The sequence below is a fragment of the Scyliorhinus canicula genome, chromosome 25 (genome assembly GCF_902713615.1).
Source record: "Scyliorhinus canicula chromosome 25, sScyCan1.1, whole genome shotgun sequence".
Taxonomy (NCBI): domain Eukaryota; kingdom Metazoa; phylum Chordata; class Chondrichthyes; order Carcharhiniformes; family Scyliorhinidae; genus Scyliorhinus; species Scyliorhinus canicula.
The window spans coordinates 25,171,056-25,195,055 of record NC_052170.1 but is presented as its reverse complement, the minus strand read 5'-3'; the positions used below and the strand labels follow the sequence as shown (position 1 = coordinate 25,195,055).

General features: G+C 51.3%; 1 protein-coding gene across 1 annotated transcript in view; it reads right to left on the bottom strand.

The window, feature by feature from the left end:
* Positions 1–24,000, bottom strand: part of LOC119957022 (serine/threonine-protein kinase N2-like) — a 130,773-nt gene that overhangs the window by 34,319 nt on the left and 72,454 nt on the right. Inside the window, exons 5-6 of the mRNA XM_038784605.1 lie at positions 17,663–17,806; positions 168–243 (exon numbers count right to left, since the gene is read on the bottom strand). Of these exons, the coding sequence (XP_038640533.1) occupies positions 168–243; positions 17,663–17,806 (220 nt within the window). The remainder of the gene's footprint in view (positions 1–167; positions 244–17,662; positions 17,807–24,000) is intronic.

The window sequence follows — 24,000 nt, the reverse complement described above, 5'->3', positions numbered from 1 at the left end:
CCCCAAATCTCCTCCCATGGAACTTTATCACCCTTTCTGGGGCAGGTGGTGGGACCGTGATGGACAAAGTCCATTTAGACCGCGTTAACCAGCTGAAAGACTGAGAATGGAACTGCCCAGGTCTTACCGCTCGATCCCACTGAGCAGTTGGAATAAACTCACTCTACCTTGCTGTTTGGAGAAAATCTTCTTCTGCCGCTGGAGTTTGGGGATTCTTTCAATCACAGGGTTGGAGAATGTGACCTGAGAATGATAAGGGATACCAGCGTGGAAGTCAGTTCAATATCACAACCAACTACAAAACAAACCGCTTCAGCTGCTTAACTGTGGAACCCATCTCAAAGGAATCTGATTCCTACAAACGAGACTTGCACGCATCTAGTCACAGGCGTATGTATCAAAGCAGGCAGACATATAAAACCCTGTGTCCATATCAAGAACACAGGAACAGGCCCTTCGGCCCTCCAAGCCTGCGCCGACCATGCTGCCCGTCTAAACTATAATCTTCTACACTTCCGGGGTCCATATCCCTCTATTCCCATCCGATTCATGTATTTGTCAAGATGCCCCTTAAACGTCACTATCATCCCTGCTTCCACCACCTCCTCTGGCAGCGAGTTCCAGGCACCCACTACCCTCTGTGTAAAAAAAACTTGCTTCGTACATCTCCTCTAAACCTTGCCCCTCGCACCTTAAACCTATGCCCCCTAGTAACTGACCCCTCTACCCTGGGAAAACGCCTCTGATGATCTACTCTGTCTATGCCCCTCATAATTTTGTGGACCTCTATCAGGCCGCCCCTCAACCTCTGTCGTTCCAGTGAGAACAAACCAAGTTTATTCAATCTCTCCTCATAGCTAATGCCCTCCATACCAGGCAACATCCTGTTAAATCTCTTCTGCACCCTCTCTAAAGCCTCCACATCCTTCTGGTAGTGTGGCGACCAGAATTGAACACTATACTCCAAGTGTGGCCTAACTAAGGTTCTATACAGCTGCAACATGACTTGCCAATTTTCATACTCAATGCCCCGGCCACTGAAGGCAGGCATGCCGTATGCCTTCTGGACTACCTTCTCCACCTGTGTTGCCACTTTCAGTGACCTGTGGACCTGTACACCAACATCTCTCTGACTGTCAATACGCTTGAGGGTTCTACCATTCACTGTATATTCCCTACCGACATTAGACCTTCCAAAATGCATTACCTCACATTTGTCCGGATTAAATTCCATCTGCCATCTCTCCGCCCAAGTCTCCAAACGATCTAAATCCTGCTGTATCCTCTGACAGTCCTCATCGCTATCCTCAATTCCACCAACCTTTGTGTCGTCTTCAAACTTACCAATCAGACGAGTTACATTTTACTCCAAATGATTTTTATATACTACTGTACAAACAGCAAAGGTCCCAGCACTGATCCCTGCGGAACACCACTAGTCACAGCCCTCCAATTAGAAAAGCACCCTTCCATTGCTACTCTCCGCCTTCTATGACCGAGCCAGCTCTGTATCCATCTTGCCAGCTCACCCCTGATCCCGTGTGACTTCGCCTTTTGTACCAGTCTGCAATGAGGGACCTTGTCAAAGGACTAACTGAAGTCCATATAGACAACATCCACTGCCCTACCTGCATCAATCATCTTTGTCACCTCCTCGAAAAACTCTATCAAGTTAGTGAGACACGACCTCCTGTCTGGAAGAATTCTCACCAGTAATTTCTCTACCACTGACGTAAGGCTCACCGGCCTGTAGTTCCCTGGATTATCCTTGCTACCCTTCTTAAACAAAGGAACAACATTGGCTATTCTCCAGTCCTCCGGGACCTCACCTGAAGACAGTGAGAATGCAAAGATTTCTGTCAAGGCCTCAACAATTTCCTTTCCAGCCTCCTTCATGGCGAGAAGGGATGGTGTCAGGGAGAGGGTTTCCGATTCCTGAGGCATTGGGACCGGTTCTGGGGGAGGTGGGACCTGTAAAACTGGACAGGTTACACCTGGGCAGGACAGGAACTGATGTCCTAGACTATTTTCCAGAGCGGTTGGGGAGTGTTCAAACTAATGTAACAGAGGGAATGGGAACCGATGCAGGAAGTCGGAAGATAGTAAAACAGGGAGAGAAACAAAAGGCAGCAAGGGGGAAAGTGTAAGGCAGCGTGAAGGGGAGGTCGTGTCTCACTAACTTGCTAGAGTTTTTCGAGGAGGTGACAAAGATGATTGATGCAGGTAGGGCAGTGGATGTTGTCTAAATGGACTTCAGTAAGGCCTTTGACAAGGTCCCTCATGGTGGTGTAGCTCTGTTATTTAAGGATGACATCCGGGCAATAGTAAGGGATGACATCGGTGCTATGGAGAATAAGGTTGAATCCATTTGAGTGGAAATCAGGAATAGTAAAGGCGAAAAAGTCACTGACAGGAGTCGTCCATCGGCCACCAAATAGTAACGTTATGGTGGGGCAGGCAATAAACAAAGAAATAATGGATGCATGTAGAAATGGTACAGCAGTTATGATCATAGATCATAGAATTTACAGTGCAGAAGGAGGCCATTCAGCCCATCGAGTCTGCACCAGCTCTTGGAAAGAGCACCCTACCCAAGGTCAACACCTCCACCTTATCCCCATAACCCAGTAACCCCACCCAACACTAAGGGCAATTTTGGACACTAGGGACAATTAATCATGGCCAATCCACCTAACCCGCACATCTTTGGACTGTGGGAGGAAACCGGAGCACCCGGAGGAAACCCACGCACACACGGGGAGGATGTGCAGACTCCGCACAGACAGTGACCCAAGCCGGAATCGAACCTGGGACCCTGGAGCTGTGAAGCGATTGTGCTACCCACAATGCTACCGTGCTGCCCTATCATGGGGGATTTTAATCTACATGTCGATTGGTTTAATCAGGTCGGTCAAGGCAGCCTTGAGGAGGAGTTTATAGAATGTATCCGCGATAGTTTCCTAGAACAGTATGTAATGCACCTACGAGAAAACAAAGAGTCCTAGATCTTGTCCTGTGTAATGAGACAGGATTGATTAATGATCTCATAGTTAGGGATCCTTTCGGAAGGAGCAATCACAATATGGTGGAATTTAAAATACAGATGGAGGGTGAGAAAGTAAAATCAAACACTAGTGTTTTGTGCTTAAACAAAGGAGATTACAATGGGATGAGAGAAGAGCTAGCTATCATCAAGGAAGAAATAGCGAGGCATCTGGATGGAAATTGTCCCATTGGGCAGACTCAGCATGGGTTCATAAAGGGCATGTCGGCCTGACTAATTTAGTGGAATTTTTTGAAGACATACCAGTGCGGTAGATAATGGGGAGCCAATGGATGTGGTATATCTGGATTTCCAGAAAGCTTTTGACAAGGTGCCACACAAAAGGTTGCTGCATAAGATAAAGATGCATGGCATTAAGGGTAAAGTAGTAGCATGTATGGAAGGTTGGTTAATTAATAGAAAGCAAAGAGTGGGGATTAATGGGTGTTTCTCTGGTTGGCAATCAGTAGCTAGTGGTGGTTTTAGCGAAAGTAACAGGGTAGTTGTTATGGGGGCTTTAACTTTCCAAATATTGACTGGAAACACTATAGTTTGAGTACTTTAGATGGGTCCGTTTTTGTCCAATGTGTGTAGGAGGGTTTCCTGACACAGTATGTAGATAGGCCAACAAGAGGCGAGGCCGTATTGGATTTGGTGCTGGGTAATGAACCAGGACAGGTGTTAAATTTGAAGGTAGGTGAGCACTTTGGTGATAGTGACCACAATTCGATTATGTTTACTTTAGTGATGGAAAGTGATAGGTATATACCGCAAGGCAAGAGTCATATCTGGGGGAAAGGCAATTATGATGCGATGAGGCAAGACTTAGGATGCATCGGCTGGAGGGGAAAACTGCAGGAGATGGACACAATGGAAATCATGTTCAAGGAACAGCTACTGCGTGTCCTTGATAAGTATGTACCTGTTAGGCAGGGAGGAAGTGGTTGAGCGAGGGAACCATGGGTTCCCTAAAACAGTTGAAACACTTGTCAAGAGGAAGAAGGAGGCTTATGTAAAGATGAGACGTGATGGTTCAGTTAGGGCGCATGAGAGTTACAAGTTAGCTAGGAAGGCTCTAAAGAGAGAGCTAAGAAGAGCCAAGCGAGGACATGAAAAGTCTTTGGCAGGTAGGATCAAGGATAACCCTAAAGCTTTCTATAGATATGTCAGGAATAAAAGAATGACTAAGGTAAGAGTAGGGCCAGTCAAGGACAGTAGTGGGAAGCTGTGCGTGGAGTCCGAGGAGATAGGAGAGGTGCTAAATGAGTATTTTTCGTCTGTATTCACACAGGAAAAAGACAAGTTGTCGAGGAGAATACTGAGATACAGGCTACTGGACTAGAAGGGCTTGAGGTTCATAAGGAGGGGGTGTTAGCGATTCTGGAAAGCGTGAAAACAGATAAGTCCCCTGGGCCGGATGGGATTTATCCTAGGATTCGCTGGGAAGCTAGGGAGGAGATTGCTGAGCCTTTGTCTTTGGTCTTTAAGTCATCTTTGTCTACAGGAATAGTGCCAGAAGACTGGAGGATAGCAAATGTTGTCCCCTTGTTAAAGAAGGGGAGTTGAGATAACCCCGGTAACTATAGACCAGTGAGCCTTACTTCTGTTGTGGGAAAAGTCTTGGAAAGGTTTATAAGAAATAGGATGTATAATCATCTGGAAAGGAATAATTTGATTAGAGATAGTCAACATGGTTTTGTGAAGGGTAGGTCGTGCCTCACAAACCTCATCGAGTTCTTCGAGAAGGTGACCAAACAGGTGGATGAGGGTAAAGCAGTTGATGTGGTGTATATGGATTTCAGTAAAGCGTTTGATAAGGTAGGGTATTGCAGAAAATACAGAGGCATGGGATTCAGGGTAATTTAGCAGTTTGGATCAAAAATTTGCTAGCTGATAGGTGACAAAGGGTGGTGGTTGATGGGAAATGTTCTGACTAGTGTCCAGTTACTAGTGGTGTACCACAAGGATCTGTTTTGGGGCCGCTGCTGTTTGTCATTTTTATAAATGACCTGGAGGAGGGCGTAGAAGGATGGGTGAGTAAATTTGCAGATGACACTAAAGTCGGTGGAGTTGTGGACAGTGCAGAAGGATGTTACAAGTTACAGAGGGACATAGATAAGCTGCAGAGTTGGGCTGAGAGGTGGCAAATGGAGTTTAATGCCGAAAAGTGTGAGGTGATTCATTTTGGAAGGAATAACAGGAAGACAGAGTACTGGGCTAATGGTAAGATTCTTGGTAGTGTGGACGAGCAGAGAGATCTCAGTGTCCATGTCCACAGATCCCTGAAAGTTGCCACCCAGGTTGACAGGGTTGTTAAGAAGGCGTATGGTGTGTTAGCTTTTATTGGTAGAGGAATTGAGTTTCGGAGCCATGAGGTCATGTTGCAGTTGTACAAAACTCTGGTGCGGCCGCATTTGGAGTATTGCGTGCAGTTCTGGTCGCCTCATTATAGGAAGGATGTGGAAGCATTGGAAAGGGTACAGAGAAGATTTACAAGGATGTTGCCTGGTATGGAGGGAAGATCATATGAGGAAAGGCTGAAGGACTTGAGGCTGTTTTCGTTAGAGAGAAGGTTAAGAGGTGACTTAATTGAGGCATACAAGATGATCAGAGGATTAGATAGGGTGGACATTGAGATCCTTTTTCCTCAGATGGTGATGTCCAGCACGAGGGGACATAGCTTTGAGTTAAGGGGAGATAGATATAGGACAGATGTCAGAGGTAGGTTCTTTACTCAGAGAGTAGTAAGGGTGTGGAATGCCCTGCCTGCAACAGTAGTGGACTCGCCAACACTAAACGCATTCAAATGGTCATTGGATAGGCATATGGACGATAAGGGAATAGTGTAGAGGGACTTTAGAGGGGTTTCACAGGACGGCGCAACATCGAGGGCCGAAGGGCCTGTACTGCGCTGTAATGTTCTATGTTCTAGGGATGGAGTTTAAGACTAGTGAGGTTATGCTGCAATTGTATAAGGTGTTAATGAGGCCACACCTGGAGTATTGTGTTCAGTTTTGGTCTCCTTACCTGAGAAAGGACGTACTGGCACTGGAGGGTGTACAGAGGAGATTTACTAAATTAATCCCAGAGTTGAGGGAGTTGGATTACGAGGAGATGTTGAGTAGACTGGGACTGTACTCGTTGGAATTTAGGAGGATAAGGGGGGATCTTATAGAAACATTTAAAATTATGAAGGGAATAGATAGGATAGATGCGGGCAGGTTGTTTCCACTGGTGGGTGAAAGCAGAACTAGGGGGCATAGCCTCAAAATAAGGGGAAGTAGATTTAGGACTGAGTTTAGGAGGAACTTCTTTCCCCAAAGGGTTGTGAATCTATGGAATTCCTTGCCCCGTGAAGCAGTTGAGGCTCCTTCATTACATGTTTTTAAGATGAAGATAGTTTTTTTGAAGTATAAAGGAATTAAGGGTTGTGGTGTTCGGGCCGGAAAGTGGAGCTGAGTCCACAAAAGATCAGCCATGATCTCATTGAATGGCAGAGCAGGCTCGAGGGGCCAGATGGCCTACTCCTGCTCCTAGTTCTTATGTTCTTCAATATTCTGGGGGTAGATCCCATCAGGCCCTGGGGACTTATCTACCTTAATATCTTTAAAGATGCCCAACACCTCGTCTTTTTGGATCTCAATGTGACCCAGGCTATCTAAACACCCTTCCCCAGACTCAACATCCACCAATTCCTTCTCTTTGGTGAATACTGATGCAAAGTATTCATTTAGTACCTCACCCATTTCCTCTGGCTCCACACATAGATTCCCTTGCCTGTCCTTCAGTGGGCCAACCCTTTCCCTGGCTACCCTCTTGCTTTTTTATGTACGTGTAAAAAGCCGTGGGATTTTCCTTAATCCTATTTGCCAATGACTTTTCATGACCCCTTTTAGCCCTCCTGACTCCTGGCTAAAGTTCCTTTCTATTTGCCTTATATCCCCCAATTTAGCACATTCACGTTAGGACACCCTGTGGGCAGCACGGTAGCATGGTGGTTAGCATAAATGCTTCACAGCTCCAGGGTCCCAGGTTCAATTCCCGGCTGGGTCACTGTCTGTGCGGAGTCTGCACGTCCTCCCCGTGTCTGCGTGGGTTTCCTCCGGGTGCTCCGGTTTCCTCCCACAGTCCAAAGATGTGCGGGTTAGGTGGATTGGCCATGATAAATTGCCCTATGTCTCAAAGTAAGGTTAATGGGGGTGGTGGTTACTGGTATCGGGTGGATACGTTAGGCTTGAGTAGGGTGATCATTGCTCGGCACAACATTGAGAGCCGAAGGGCCTGTTCTGTGCTGTACTGTTCTATATTCTATGACCACTCTTATCCTTGTCCTCCAGCACTTTAAAACTTACTGAATTGTGGTCACTGGTCCCGAAATGCTCCCCAACTGAAACTTCTACAACCTGGCCGGGCTCATTCCCCAATACCAGGTCCAATACAGCCCCTTCCCGAGTTGGACTGTCTACATATTGTTTTAAGAAGCCCTTCTCGATGCTCCTTACAAACTCTGCCCTGTCTCAGCCCCTAGCACTAAGTGAGTCCCAGTCATTATTGGGGAAGTTGAAGTCTCCCATCACAACAACCCCGTTGTTTTTACTCCTTTCCAAAATCTGTCTGCCTATCTGCTCCTCTACCTCCCGCTGGCAGCTGGGTGGCCGTAGTAAGCCCCCAACATTGTGACGGCATCCTTCTTATTCCTGATCTCTACCCATATAGCCTTGCTGCCCTCTGAGGCGTCCTCCCGTAGTACAGCTGTGATATTCTCCCTAACCAGTAGCAACTCCGCCACCCCTTTTACATCTCCCTCTATCCCGCCTGAAACGTCTAAATCCTGGAATGTTTAGCTGCCAATCCTGTCCTTCCCTCAACCAGGTCTCTGTAATGGCAACAACATCATAATTCCAAGTACTAATCCAAGCTCTAAGTTCATCAGCCTTACCTGTTATACTTCTTGCATTAAAACATATGCACTTCAGGCCACCAGACCCGTTGTTTTCAGCAAAATCTCCCTGTCTGCTCTGCCTCAGAGCCATACTGGCCCTATTCCCTAGTTCTCCCTCAATGTTTTCACCTTCTGACCTATTTGCTCTGGTACCCACCCCGCTGCCATACTAGTTTAAACCCTCCCGTGTGACACTAGCAAACCTCGCGGCCAGGATATTTATGCCTCTCCAGTTTAGATGCAACCCGTCCTTCTTATACAGGTCACACCAGCCCTGGAAGAGCTCCCAGTGGTCCAGATAACTGAAACCCTCCCTCCTACACCAGCTATTTAACCACGTGTTTAGCTGCTCTATCTTCCTATTTCTCGCCTCACTGGCACGTGGCACAGGGATTAGAACCCTAGAGGTCCTGTCAACTTTCTGCCTAGCTCCTGCTGCAGGACCCCATGCCCCTTCCTGCCTATGTCGTTAATACCAATATGTACCACAACCTCTGCCTGTTGGCCCTCCCCCTTCAGGATGCCCGCTACCCGTTTGGAGACATCCTGGACCCTGGCACCAGGGAGGCAACATACCATCCTGGAGTCTCTTTCATGTCCACAGAAGTGCCTATCTGTGCCCCTGACTATAGAGTCCCCTATGACTATTGCTCTTCTGCGCTTTGACCCTCCCTGCTGAACATCAGAACCAGCCATGGTGCCACTGCTCTGGCTGCTGCTGTTTTTCCCTGATAGGCTATTCCCCCCGACAGTATCCAAATGGATAGACCTGTTCGAGAGGGAACAACCACAGGGGATTCCTGAACTGACTGCCTGTCCCTTCTGGTGGCCACCCATCTCTCTGCCTGCACCTTGGGTGTGACCATGTCTCTATAACTGCTGTCTATGATGCTTTCCGCCACCTGCATGCTCCTAAATGCATCCAATTACTGCTCCAACCAAACCATGCGGTCAGTGAGGAGCTGCCATTGGTTACACTTACTGCAGATGTGGTCAACCAGAACGCTGGAAGCATCACAGATCTGCCACGTCTCTCAGTTGGAGCACTGCACCCCGCTGAGTGACATTTAAGCACTAATTAATTAATTTAAAATAAACATTTGAATTATTGTTAGATTGAGTTACAATTAACTATATGGCCCTGATGTTAGATGATTTTTACTGTAAAATTAAATGCTAAATACCCATCTCTGCCCTCAGGTTTAGTTACTCAACTATCTAATTGATCAAATAGATTTCTTTGGCAATATTATTTTTTTCAAATTTAACAGATTCCCAACCAGCCAATCAGGTCACAGCTTTACTGTGATGTCACTTACAGTCCCCCCCCCCACACACACACAATTTGAAAAGGTCATAAACATCAATTACCTTCCCAGGATGCCCTCTGGTTCTCTCACCGTAGATTAACAGTTACAGGCCAGAAGAAAGAAAACAAAAACGGTTGGGGAAAAGCACCTTCCCACAATTCTGTGTCCGCATACACAATCCTGTGTCCGCATACACAATCCTGTGCCCGCATACACAATCCTGTGTCCCCATACACAATCCTGTGTCCCCATACACAATCCTGTGTCCGCATACACAATCCTGTGCCCACATACACAATCCTGTGTCCACATACACAATCCTGTGTCCGCATACACAATCCGGTGTCCGCATACACAATCCTGTGTCCACATACACAATCCTGTGTCCACATACACAATCCTGTGCCCGCATACACAATCCTGTGTCCACATATACAATTCTATGTCCATACACAATCCTGTGTCCACATACACAATCCTATGTCCATACACAATCCTGTGTCCACATACACAATCCTATGTCCATACACAATCCTGTGTCCACATACACAATCCTATGTCCATACACAATCCTGTATCCACATACACACTCATGTGTCCACATACGCAATCCTGTATCCGCAGACACAATCCTGTGCCCGCATACACAATCCTGTGCCCGCATACACAATCCTGTGTCCACATACACAACCTGATGTCCATACACAATCTTGTGTCCACGTACACAACCTTATGTCCATACACAATCCTGTGCCCACATATACAATCCTGTGCCCGCATACACAATCCTGTGTCCATACACAATCCTGTGTCCATACACAATCCTGTGTCCACACACAATCCTGTGTCCACATATACAATCCAGTGTCCACATATACAATCCAGTGTCCACATATACAATCGTGTCCACATATACAATCCTGTACACACATACACACAATCCTGTGCGTACATACACAATCCTGTGCGCACAATACTGTGTCCACATACACAATCCTGTGCGCACATACACAATCCTGTGTCCACAAACACAATCCTGTGTCCACATACACAATCCTGTGTCCACATACACAATCCTGTGTCCACATATACAATCCAGTGTCCACATACATAATCCTGTGGGCACATAGACAATCCTATGGGCACATGCACAATCCTGTGCGCATATACACAATCCTGTATCCACGTACACAATCCTGTGTCCACATACACAATCCTGTGCGCACATATACAATCCTGTGCGCACATATACAATCCTGTGCGCACATATACAATCCTGTGCGCACTTACACAATCCTATGTCCACATAGACAATCCTGTGTCCACATATACAATCCAGTGTCTACATATACAATCCAGTGTCTACATACACAATCCTGTGGGCACATACACAATCCTGTGGGCACATACACAATCCTGTGGGCACATACACAATCCTGTATCCACGTACACAACCCTGTGTCCACATACACAATCCTGTGTCCATATACACAATCCAGTGTCCACATATACAATCCAGTGTCCACATACACAATCCAGTGTCCACATACACAATCCAGTGTCCACATACACAATCCTGTGTGCACATACACAATCCTGTTTGCACATACACAATCCTATGTCTGTACACAATCCTGTGGCAACATACACAATCCTATGTACACATATACAATCCTGTGTCCACATATACAATCCAGTGTCCACATACACACTCCTGTGGGCACGTACACAATCCTGTGTGCACGTACACAATCCTGTGTCCACGTACACAATCCTGTGTCCACGTACACAATCCTGTGTCCACGTACACAATCCTGTGTCCACGTACACAATCCTGTGGGCACATAGACAATCCTGTGGGCACATAGACAATCCTATGGGCACATGCACAATCCTGTGCGCATATACACAATCCTGTATCCAGTGTCCACATACACAATCCTGTGCGCACATATACAATCCTGTGCGCACATATACAATCCTGTGCGCACATATACAATCCTGTGCGCACATATACAATCCTGTGCGCACATATACAATCCTGTGCGCACATATACAATCCTGTGCGCACTTACACAATCCTATGTCCACATACACAATCCTGTGTCCACATACACAATCCAGTGTCCACATATACAATCCAGTGTCTACATACACAATCCTGTGGGCACATACACAATCCTGTGGGCACATACACAATCCTGTGGGCACATACACAATCCTGTATCCACGTACACAATCCTGTGTCCACATACATAATCCTGTGTCCATATACACAATCCAGTGTCCACATATAAAATCCAGTGTCCACATATACAATCCAGTGTCCACATACACAATCCAGTGTCCACATACACAATCCTGTGTGCACATACACAATCCTGTTTGCACATACACAATTCTATGTCTGTACACAATCCTGTGGCAACATACACAATCCTATGTACACATATACAATCCTGTGTCCACATATACAATCCAGTGTCCACATACACACTCCTGTGTGCACGTACACAATCTTATGTCCACGTACACAATCCTGTGTCCACGTACACAATCCTGTGTCCACATACACAATCCTATGCGCACATACACAATCCTATGCGCACATACACAATCCTATGCGCACATACACAATCCTGTGCACACATACACAATCCTGTATGCACATACACAATCCTGTATGCACATACACAGTCCTGTGCGCACATACACAATCCTGTGCGCACATACACAACCCTGTGCGCACATACACAGCCCTGTGCGCACATACACAATCCTGTGCGCATATACATACATCCCAAGTATGAGTACAAGGACTCTCCAAACCCACTCATGTATACACACTTGCCAACCCTGAAAACAGGACCCAATCATGCATGCATTCACCCATACAGGCACACATATTAGACATACCCCGCTCTCCCACATGCCCCGCTCTCCCACATACCCCGCTCTCCCACATACCCCGCTCTCCCACATACCCCGCTCTCCCACATACCCCGCTCTCCCACATGCCCCGCTCTCCCAAATGCGCACACAGACATATTCCCTGCTCTCCCACCCATGCACACAGGTACATTTCCCCCCCGCTCTCCCACATGTACACACACGTACACTTTCCCTGCACTCCCACATGTACACACACGTACACTTTCCCTGCACTCCCACATGTACACACACGTACACTTTCCCTGCACTCCCACATGTACACACACGTACACTTTCCCTGCACTGCCACATGTACACACACGTACACTTTCCCTGCACTCCCACATGTACACACACGTACACTTTCCCTGCACTGCCACATGTACACACACGTACACTTTCCCTGCACTCCCACATGTACACACACGTACACTTTCCCTGCACTTCCACATGTACACACACGTACACTTTCCCTGCACTCCCACATGTACACACACGTACACTTTCCCTGCACTCCCACATGTACACACACGTACACTTTCCCTGCACTCCCACATGTACACACACGTACACTTTCCCTGCACTTCCACATGTACACACACGTACACTTTCCCTGCACTCCCACATGTACACACACGTACACTTTCCCTGCACTTCCACATGTACACACACGTACACTTTCCCTGCACTCCCACGTGCACACACCATTTTTGCCAAATGCGCAGTGGCTGGGTGAGTATGAGTGAACTCCAGCTTTTAAAGAGAGGGACCGAGCACGTAACCGCAACAAAACGCATCTCACCACCCCTTGGCCGCACACCTCACCCACATCAAAGCTCTCCGCACAACTCACCACCCCCCACACAACCCGTCAGCACCCCTCCCACCCCTCGCCTTCAGCTCCCTCCTACCCACTTACCTCTCCCTCACCCCCCACCCTCCCTCCTACCCACTTACCTCTCCCTCACCCCCCACCCTCCCTCCTACCCACTTACCTCTCCCTCACCCCCCACCCTCCCTCCTACCCACTTACCTCTCCCTCACCCCCCACCCTCCCTCCTACCCACTTACCTCTCCCTCACCCCCTACCCTCCCTCCTACCCACTTACCTCTCCCTCACCCCCCCCACCCTCCCTCCTACCCACTTACCTCTCCCTCACCCCCTACCCTCCCTCCTACCCACTTACCTCTCCCTCCCCCCCCGCCTTCAGCTCCCTCCTACCCACTTACCTCTCCCTCACCCCCCCCCTCCCTCCTACCCACTTACCTCTCCCTCACCCCCCACCCTCCCTCCTACCCACTTACCTCTCCCTCACCCCCCACCCTCCCTCCTACCCACTTACCTCTCCCTCACCCCCCCACCCTCCCTCCTACCCACTTACCTCTCCCTCACCCCCCACCCTCCCTCCTACCCACTTACCTCTCCTCACCCCCCCCACCCTCCCTCCTACCCACTTACCTCTCCCTCACCCCCCACCTTCCCTCCTACCCACTTACCTCTCCCTCACCCCCTACCCTCCCTCCTACTCACTTACCTCTCCCTCACCCACCCCCACCCTCCCTCCTACTCACTTACCTCTCCCTCACACCTCACCCTCCCTCCTACCCACTTACCTCTCCCTCACACCTCACCCTCCCTCCTACCCATTTACCTCTCCCTCACCCCCCCCACCCTCCCTCCTACTCACTTACCTCTCCCTCACCCCCCACCCTCCCTCCTACCCACTTACCTCTCCCTCACCCCCCACCCTCCCTCCTACCCACTTACCTCTCCCTCACCCCCCACCTTCCCTCCTACCCACACCTCTCCCTCACCCCCCACCCTCCCTACTACCCACTTACCTCTCCCTCACCCCCCCACCCTCCCTCCTATCCACTTACCTCTCCCTCACCCCCCCACCCTCCCTCCTACTCACTTACCTCCCCCTCACCCCCCCACCCTCCCTCCTACTCACTTACCTCTCCCTCACCCCCCACCCTCCCTCCTACCCACTTACCTCTCCCTCACCCCCCCCCACCCTCCCTCCTACTCACTTACCTCTCCCTCACCCCCCACCCTCCCTCCTACCCACTTACCTCTCCCTCACCCCCACCCTCCCTCCTACCCACTTACCTCTCCCTCACCCCCACCTTCCCTCCTACCCACTTACCTCTCCCTCACCCCTCCCACCCTCCCTCCTACCCACTTACCTCTCCCTCACCCCCCCACCCTCCCTCCTACTCACTTACCTCTCCCTCACCCCCCACCCTCCCTCCTACCCACTTACCTCTCCCTCACCCCCACCCTCCCTCCTACCCATTTACCTCTCCCTCACCCCCCCACCCTCCCTCCTACTCACTTACCTCTCCCTCACCCCCCACCCTCCCTCCTACCCACTTACCTCTCCCTCACCCCCCCACCCTCCCTCCTATCCACTTACCTCTCCCTCACCCCCCCACCCTCCCTCCTACTCACTTACCTCTCCCTCACCCCCCCACCCTCCCTCCTACCCACTTACCTCTCCCTCACCCCCACCTTCCCTCCTACCCACTTACCTCTCCCTCACCCCCCCACCCTCCCTCCTACCCACTTACCTCTCCCTCACCCCCCACCCTCCCTCCTACTCACTTACCTCTCCCTTACCCCCCACCCTCCCTCCTACCCACTTACCTCTCCTTCACCCCCCCACCTTCCCTCCTACCCACTTACCTCTCCCTCACCCCCCACCCTCCCTCCTACCCTTTTACCTCTCCCTCACCCCCCACCTTCCCTCCTACCCACTTACCTCTCCCTCACCCCCCCCACCCTCCCTCCTACTCACTTACCTCTCCCTCGCCCCCCACCCTCCCTCCTACCCACTTACCTCTCCCTCACCCCCCCCACCCTCCCTCCTACTCACTTACTTCTCCCTCACCCCCCACCCTCCCTCCTACCCACTTACCTCTCCCTCACCCCCCACCTTCCCTCCTACCCACTTACCTCTCCCTCACCCCCCACCCTCCCTCCTACCCTTTTACCTCTCCCTCACCCCCCCCCACCCTCCCTCCTACCCACTTACCTCTCCCTCACCCCCCACCCTCCCTCCTACCCTTTTACCTCTCCCTCACCCCCCCCCACCCTCCCTCCTACCCACTTACCTCTCCCTCACCCCCCACCCTCCCTCCTACCCACTTACCTCTCCCTCACCCCCCACCCTCCCTCCTACCCATTTACCTCTCCCTCACGCCCCCCAACCCTCCCTCCTACCCTCCCTCACACCCCCCACCCTCCCTCTTACCCTCCCTCACCCCCCCACCCTCCCTCCCTCCTACCCACTTACCTCTCCCTCACCCCCCCCACCCTCCCTCCTACCCACTTACCTCTCCCTCACCCCCCACCCTCCCTCCTACCCACTTACCTCTCCCTCACCCCCCACCCTCCCTCCTATCCACTTACCTCTCCCTCACCCCCAACCCTCCCTCCTACCCATTTACCCCGCCTTCATGCCCCCCCACCCTCCCTCCTACCCTTTTACCTCTCCCTCACCCCCCCACCCTCCCTCCTACCCTTTTACCTCTCCCTCACCCCCCCACCCTCCCTCCTACCCTTTTACCTCTCCCTCACCACCCCACCCTCCCTCCTACCCTTTTACCTCTCCCTCACCCCCCACCCTCCCTCCTACCCATTTACCCCTCCCTCATGCCCCCCCACCCTCCATCCTACCCATTTACCCCTCCCTCATGTCCCCCCACCCTCCCTCCTACCCATTTACCCCTCCCTCACCCCCCACCCTCCCTCCTACCCTTAAACCTCTCCCTCACGTCCCCTCCCTCCCTCCTACCCTTATACCTCTCCCTCACATCCCCTCCCTCCCTCCTACCCCCTCCCTCCCTCCTACCCTTAAACCCCTCCCTCACCCCCACCCTCCCTACTACCTTTTTACCTCTCCCTCACGTCCCCTCCCTCCCTCCTACCCCTTCCCTCCCACCCTTTTACCTCTCCCTCACGTCCCCTCCCTCCCTCCTACCCCTTCCCTCCCTCCCACCCTTTTACCTCTCCCTCACCCCCCCCCACCCTCTCTCCTACCCTTTTACTTCTCCCTCACACCCCACCCTCCCTCCTACCCTTAAACCTCTCCCTCACCCCCCCACCCTCCCTCCTACTCTTTTACCTCTCCCTCACCCCCCCACCCTCCCTCCTACCCTTAAACATCTCTTTCCCTCACCCCCAACCCTCCCCCCCACCCTTTTACCTCTCCCTCACGCCCCCTTCCTCCCTCCTACCCTTAAACCTCTCCCTCACCCCCCACCCTCCCTCCTACCCTTAAACCCCTCCCTCACACCCCCCACACTCTCTTTGTTCAAACCCACCTGCCCACCTTACTCCATCCACCTTACCTTTTCCCCACTCTCTCACCTTAAAGCCCCAATGGGTCCAGTTATGCAGACTCTAATCTTGCATGGTATAAGTTTTGCTTTAGTCCCACTGTACAACCTTCCAGGAAGGTTACAAACTGTGGAATCATTGAGTCTCTACAGTGCAGAAGGCCATTCAGCCCATCGAGGCTGCACTGACCCTCTGGAAGAGCACCCTACCAGCCCACACTCCCTGCTCTGTCCCTGAAACCCCTCCTAACCTTTTGGACACTAAGGGCAATTTATCATGGCCAGTCCACCTAACCTGCACTCCGTTGGACTGTGGGATGAACGCAGACACGGGGAGAACGTGCAGACTCCGCACAGTCACCTGAGGCTGGAATCGAACCCGGGTTCCTGGCGCTACCCACTGTGCTGCCCCTTAACTATACTTGGGTATGTGCACACAAGGGCCGAGATTTTCCAACAGCAATACCCCTGCCCGACGCAGATATTCCCGGGCAGGGGGTGCGAACAACAAGAGAATGGCACAGTGGTTAGCACTGCTGCCTCACTGCGCCAGGGACCCAGGGTCAATTCCAGCCTTGGGTCACTGTCTGTGCGGAGTCTGCACGTTCTCCCCGTGTCTGCGTGGGTTTCCTCCGGGTGCTCCGGTTTCCTCCCACAGTCTAAAAACGCGCTGTTAGGTGGATTGGCCGTGCTAAATTGCCCCCTTATTGTCCCGGGATGTGCGGGTCACCTGGGTTTCAGGGAATGGGCCTAGGTAGGGTGCTCTTTCGGTTGGGCGGTGATTCTCAATGGGCGAATGGCCTCCTTCTGCACTGCAGGGGTTCCATGGGATTGTAAAACCTGTTGACCGCAGTCAGACAGGAAGATCCTGTCCATGAAACACGTGGTGGGGGTACGCGGAGAATCTCGCCCAAGGGATTTGCTCTTTATATGATGGCCATCTCCTGAATTACATCAGGTCTAACCACGAGGATGTTGAGGAATTAAACAAAGGAATGGAGGGGCGGGTGGAAAGAAATAACAAAATATGATGGGAAATAGTTTTACTTGTACAAAGTTTCTATAAGGTGACAATATGGATGGTGTGTGTACCTCTGTTAGAAGCACGCCCTGTGGCTCCAAATCCAGCCTGATCTCGTGGCGTTGATTATCCAAGAAATCCTCCAGTTTGAGATATTTTAAAGCACAAAGGGAACGCCAGTCTCGCCAGTAAACACTGATCTCCAATTCCCGAGACTGCAACACAACAGAAAATCATTCAGATTCAGACTTGGCCGAGGAAGCGACCAGTTCATTCGTCACACCGTTTAACTGCCCGCCCGAACGCCTCGCTGATTTTATTCTGGATCCCCCAGCTCCAGTGCGAAATGTTTGTTGCGTCTTTCCCGAGCCGGTCTCAGACACGTTTGTAACCAATACTCCTGCACCTCACCCTGCTCAATCTGTCACAACACCGCCGTTTCCAGAGTCGTACTCAAATGACGACTGACAATGGTCCCAGCACTGACCTACACCGAACCCCCCGAACCCCCTCCACAGCGGACCCCCACCCGTCTGCCACACACCGACCCCCCCTCCCACCCCAACCAGACTGAACGCCTACACTGAAGTGTTCAGAGACCCAGATTAATGGCCTGGGGAGGTGGCTTCAATCCCAGAGAATTCTCCCCAGTGTCATGGACAATTTTTCTCCCCCAACCAACATCATCGAGTAGATTATCTGATCATTTTTCTGCTGTGGCCGAGCGATGACAAACCAGCTGTCCGATTTCCTACATACCAGTACATGGGTAACGGCACTTCACCAGTACCTCGGTAGGGGTGAAGCACTTTGGGATACCCTCAAGTCAAAAATGTCTTTCCTTCCAATCCCCCGCACTAATCCCCGATACATTCAAAGCGCCAGAGTGTTACAGCACAGAAAGAGGCTCTTCGGCCCATCGGGTCTGCGTCGGCCATCAAGCCCCTATCCATTCTAATCCCATTGTCCAGCATTTGGCCCGTACCCCTGTCTGTGGCGTTTCAAGGGCTCATCAAAATGCTTCTTAAATGTTGTGAGAGTTCCCGCCTCCACCACCCTTTCCGGCAGCGAGTTCGATTATCACCACCCTCTGGGTGAAAAGGCTTTTCCTGATATCCCCTCGAAATCTCCATAAGGTGATGAACTTTGGAAGGAGCAATTTGACAAGGAATTATTCAATAAATGGCTGGCATTGGGAAGTCTGAGGAACAAAGGGACCTTGGCGTGTTTGCCCATGGATCTCTGAAGGCGGAAGGGCAGGTTCATAGGGAGGGGAAAAAGGCATTTGGGACACTTGCCTTTGTCAATCGAGGCTCAGGTTACAAAAGCAGGGAGGCCATGTTGGAGTTGGAGAACTTTGGTGAGGCCACAGCTGGAGCACTGGGTGTAATTCTGGTCCCCACATTATAGGAAGGATGTGATTGGACTGGAGGGGGTGCAGAGGGGATTCACCAGGATGGTGCCTGGGATGGAACATTTCAGTTATGAAGAGGGGTTGGATAGGGTTGGGCTGTTTTCACTGGAGCAGAGAAGACTGAGGGGCGGCCTGATCGAGGTGGACTAGATTCTGAGGGGCACGGACAGGGTGGATAGGGAGCAGCTGTTCCCCTTAGTTGAAGAGTCGGTTCTGAGGGGGACACAAGGTGAGGGGCGGGAGGTTTAGGGGGGGTTTGAGGAAATTGTTTTTTACCCAGAGGGGGGAAGAGGGTCTGGAATGCGCTGCCTGGGAGGGGGGGAGAGGGTCTGGAATGCGCTGCCTGGGAGGGTGGTGAGGGTCTGGAATGCGCTGCCTGGGAGGGGGGGAGAGGGTCTGGAATGCACTGCCTGGGAGCGGGGGGAGAGGGTCTGGAATGCGCTGCCTGGGAGGGGGGGGAGAGGGTCTGGAATGCGCTGCCTGGGGGGGGGGGGGGGGGGGGGGGGGGGGAGAGAGGGTCTGGAATGCGCTGCCTGGGAGGGGGGGGGAAGAGGGTCTGGAATGCGCTGCCTGGGAGGGGGGGAGAGGGTCTGGAATGCGCTGCCTGGGAGGGGGGAGAGGGTCTGGAATGAGCTGCCTGGGAGGGGGGAGGGGGTCTGGAATGTGCTGCCTGGGAGGGGGGGAGAGAGGGTCTGGAATGCGCTGCCTGGGAGGGGGGGGGGGGGAAGAGGGTCTGGAATGCGCTGCCTGGGAGGGGGAGAGGGTCTGGAATGCGCTGCCTGGGAGGGGGGGGGGGAGCGGGTCTGGAATGCGCTGCCTGGGAGGGGGGGAGCGGGTCTGGAATGCGCTGCCTGGGAGGGGGGGGTGAGGGTCTGGAATGCGCTGCCTGGGAGGGGGGGGTGAGGGTCTGGAATGCGCTGCCTGGGAGGGGGGGGAGAGGGTCTGGAATGCGCTGCCTGGGAGGGGGGGGGAGAGGGTCTGGAATGTGCTGCCTGGGAGGGGGGGGGGAAGAGGGTCTGGAATGCGCTGCCTGGGAGGGGGGGGAGAGGGTCTGGAATGCGCTGCCTGGGAGGGGGGGGGGAGAGGGTCTGGAATGCGCTGCCTGGGAGGGGGGGGGGGGGGAGGGTCTGGAATGCGCTGCCTGGGAGGGGGGGAGAGGGTCTGGAATGCGCTGCCTGGGAGGGGGGGAGAGGGTCTGGAATGCGCTGCCTGGGAGGGGGAAGAGGGTCTGGAATGCGCTGCCTGGGAGGGGGGGGAGGGTCTGGAATGCGCTGCCTGGGAGGGGGGAGAGGGTCTGGAATGCGCTGCCTGGGAGGGGGGTGAGGGTCTGGAATGCGCTGCCTGGGCGGGGGGTAGAGGTGGGTTGCCTCACATCCTTTAAAAAGTACCCGGATCAGCACTTGGCCCATCGCAACATTCCAGGCTCTGGGCCAAGTGCTGGCAAATGGGATTGGGTCGGCAGGACAGGTGTTTCTCATGTGTTAGTGCAGACTCGATGGGCCGAAGGGCGCACTGTGCACTGTACTATTCTGTGATTCTGAATGGGTTAATTCAGTTGTGTTGCAACTCCAGGTCAGGGGGGCTGGACCTGACCGCACACCCACCTGGGGTGACCGAATAGCGATAGTCAACGCGGTTTTGTGAAGTGTAGGTCATGCCTCACAAACCTTATTGAGTTTATTGAGAAGGTGACCAAACAGGTAGATGACCTAGAGGAGGGCACAGAAGGTTGGGTGAGTAAATTTGCAGACGACACTAAAGTCGGTTGAGTTGTAGACAGTGTGGAAGGATGTTGCAGGTTACAGAGGGACATAGATAAGCTGCAGAGCTGGGCTGAGAGGTGGCAAATGGAGTTTAATGTAGAGAAGTGTGAGGTGATTCACTTTGGAAAGAATAACAGGAATGCAGAATATTTGGCTAATGGTAAAATTCTTAGCAGTGTGGATGAGCAGAGGGATCTCAGTGTCCATGTACATAGATCCCTGAAAGTTGCCACCCAGGTTGATAGGGTTGTGAAGAAGGCCTATGGTGTGTTGACCTTTATTGGTAGAGGGATTGAGTTCCGGAGCCATGAGGTCATGTTGCAGTTGTACAAAACTCTGGTACGGCCGCATTTGGAGTATTGCGTACAGTTCTGGTCGCCTCATTATAGGAAGGACGTGGAAGCTTTGGAACGGGTGCAGAGGAGATTTACCAGGATGTTGCCTGGTATGGAGGGAAAATCTTATGAGGAAAGGCTGATGGACTTGAGGTTGTTTTCGTTAGAGAGAAGAAGGTTAAGAGGTGACTTAATAGAGGCATACAAAATGATCAGAGGGTTAGATAGGATGGACAGTGAGAGCCTTCTCCCGCGGATGGAGGTGGCTAGCACGAGGGGACATAGCCTTAAATTGAGGGGTAATAGATATAGGACAGACGTCAGAGGTAGGTTTTTTACGCAAAGAGTGGTGAGGCCGTGGAATGCCCTACCTGCAACAGTAGTGAACTCGCCAACATTGAGGGCATTTAAAAGTTTATTGGATAAGCATATGGATGGTAATGGCATAGTGTAGGTTAGATGGTCTTTAGTTTTTGACTTCCCATGTCGGTGCAACATCGTGGGCCGAAGGGCCTGTACTGCGCTGTATCGTTCTATGTTCTATGAGGGTAAAGCGGTTGATGTGGTGTATATGGATTTCAGTAAGGCGTTTGATAAGGTTCCCCATGGTAGGCTATTGCAGAAAATAAGGAAGTATGGGATTGAAGGTGATTTAGCGGTTTGGATCAGTAATTGGCTAGCTGAAAGAAGACAGAGAGTGGTGGTTGATGGCAAATGTTCATCCTGGAGTTCAGTTACTAGTGGTGTACCGCAGGATCTGTTTTGGGGCCACTGCTGTTTGTCATTTTTATAAATGACCTGAAAGAGGGTGTAGAAGGATGGGTTAGTAAATTTGCAGATGACACGAAGGTCGGTGGAGTTGCGGATAGTGCTGAAGGATGTTATAGGATACAGAGGGACTTAGATAAGCTGCAGAGCTGGGCTGAGAGGTGGCAGATGGAGTTTAATGCGGAAAAGTGTGAGGTGGTTCACTTTGGAAGGAGTAACAGGAATGCAGAGTACTGGGCTAATGGCAAGATTCTTGGTAGTGTAGATGAACAGAGAGATCTCGGCATCCAGGTACATAAATCCCTGAAAGTTGCCACCCAGGTTAATAGGGCTGTTAAGAAGGCATATGGTGTGCTAGCCTTTATCAGTAGGGGGATTGAGTTTCGGAGCCACAAGGTCATGCTGCAGCTGTACATAACTCTGGTGCGGCCGCTCCTGGAGTAATGCGTGCAGTTCTGGTCACCACATTATAGGAAGGATGTGGAAGCTTTGGAAAAGGTTCAGAGGAGATTTACTAGGATGTTGCCTGGTATGGAGAGAAGGTCTTACGAGGAAAGGCTCAGGGACTTGAGGTTGTTTTCGTTAGAGAGGAGAAGGCTGAGAGGTGACTTAATAGAGACATATAAGATAGTCAGAGGGTTAGATAGGGTGGACAGTGAGAGTCTCTTTCCTCGGATGGTGGTGACCAACACGAGGGGACATAGCTTTAAATTGAGGGGTGGTAGATATAGGACAGATGTCAGAGGCAGTTTCTTTACTCAGAGAGTAGTAGGGGTGTGGAACGCCCTGCCTGCAACAGTAGTAGACTCGCCAACTTTAAGGGCATTTAAGTGGTCACTGGATAGACATATGGATGAAAATGGAATAGTGTAGGTCAGATAGGCTTCAGATGGTTTCACAGGTCGGCGCAACATCGAGGGCCGAAGGGCCTGTACTGCGCTGTAGTGTTCTATGTTCTATGAATAGTCTCAGGGCAGCAGATAGTCCTCGGGGACTTTCACTTTCATATTGTGGCAACCGGAACAATACTGTAGTTGTGGCTGAAAGAGTGTTTGACACAGTTCCATCACAACCTCCCAGCTCTTATATGTAATGTCCCGGCTAATTTATCTTATTCATTCATGGGATGTGGGCGTTGCTGGCTGGGTCAGCCTGTATTGCCCATCCCCGAGGGGGGCAGTTAAGGACCCACATTGCTGTGGGTTTGGAGTCACATGTAGGCCAGACCGGGTAAGGACGGCAGATTTCCGTCCCTGAAGGACATTAGTGAACCAGATGGGTTTTTACGACAATGGACAATGGGTTCATGGTCATCGTTAGACCTTTAATTCCAGATTTGTATTGAGTTCAATTTTCAATATCTGCTGTGCTGGGATTTGAACCTGGGACCCCAGAGCATTGCTCTGGGTCTCTGGAATACTGGTCCAAATGCAGTAAACCTGTGCCACCACCTCCCCGGCGATTATCCCCTGTGCCTTTTTGTCCACCTTATCGACCGATCCTACCGTCTTCAGGGACCTGTGGATATGCATCCGAAGGTCCCTCTAGTCTTCTGTACTTCCTGGTGTCCCACCTTTCACTGTATATTCCCTGGTCTTGCTCGTCCTCCCAAAATGCATCACCTCACATTTTTCAGTGTTCAATTCCATTTGGCACTGTTCTGCCCATCTGACCTGCCCGGGTATATAATGTCCAACAATCTAAGGATTTCTTCTTCGCTATTCACCATGCCATCAAATTCTGTGTCATCTGCAAACTTACTGATCATACCCCCCTCTCATTCCTCTAAATTCCAGTAAATACGGACCCAATCTCTCCTTGTGCAACAATCCAGCCGTCCCAGGAATCAGTCCGGTGAACCTTTGCTGCACTCCTTCTATGGCAATGATACCCTTTCTTAGCTAAGGAGTCTAAAACAGCCCACAATACTCCAGGTATGGTCTCACCAAGGCCCCATACAGCTGCAGTAAGACATCCTTGCTCCTGTACTCCAGTCAAAGAACAAAGAACAAAGAACAAAGAAAATTACAGCACAGGAACAGGCCCTTCGGCCCTCCCAGCCTGCGCCGATCCAGATCCTTTATCTCAACCTGTCTCCTATTTTCCAAGGTCTACTTCCCTCTGTTCCC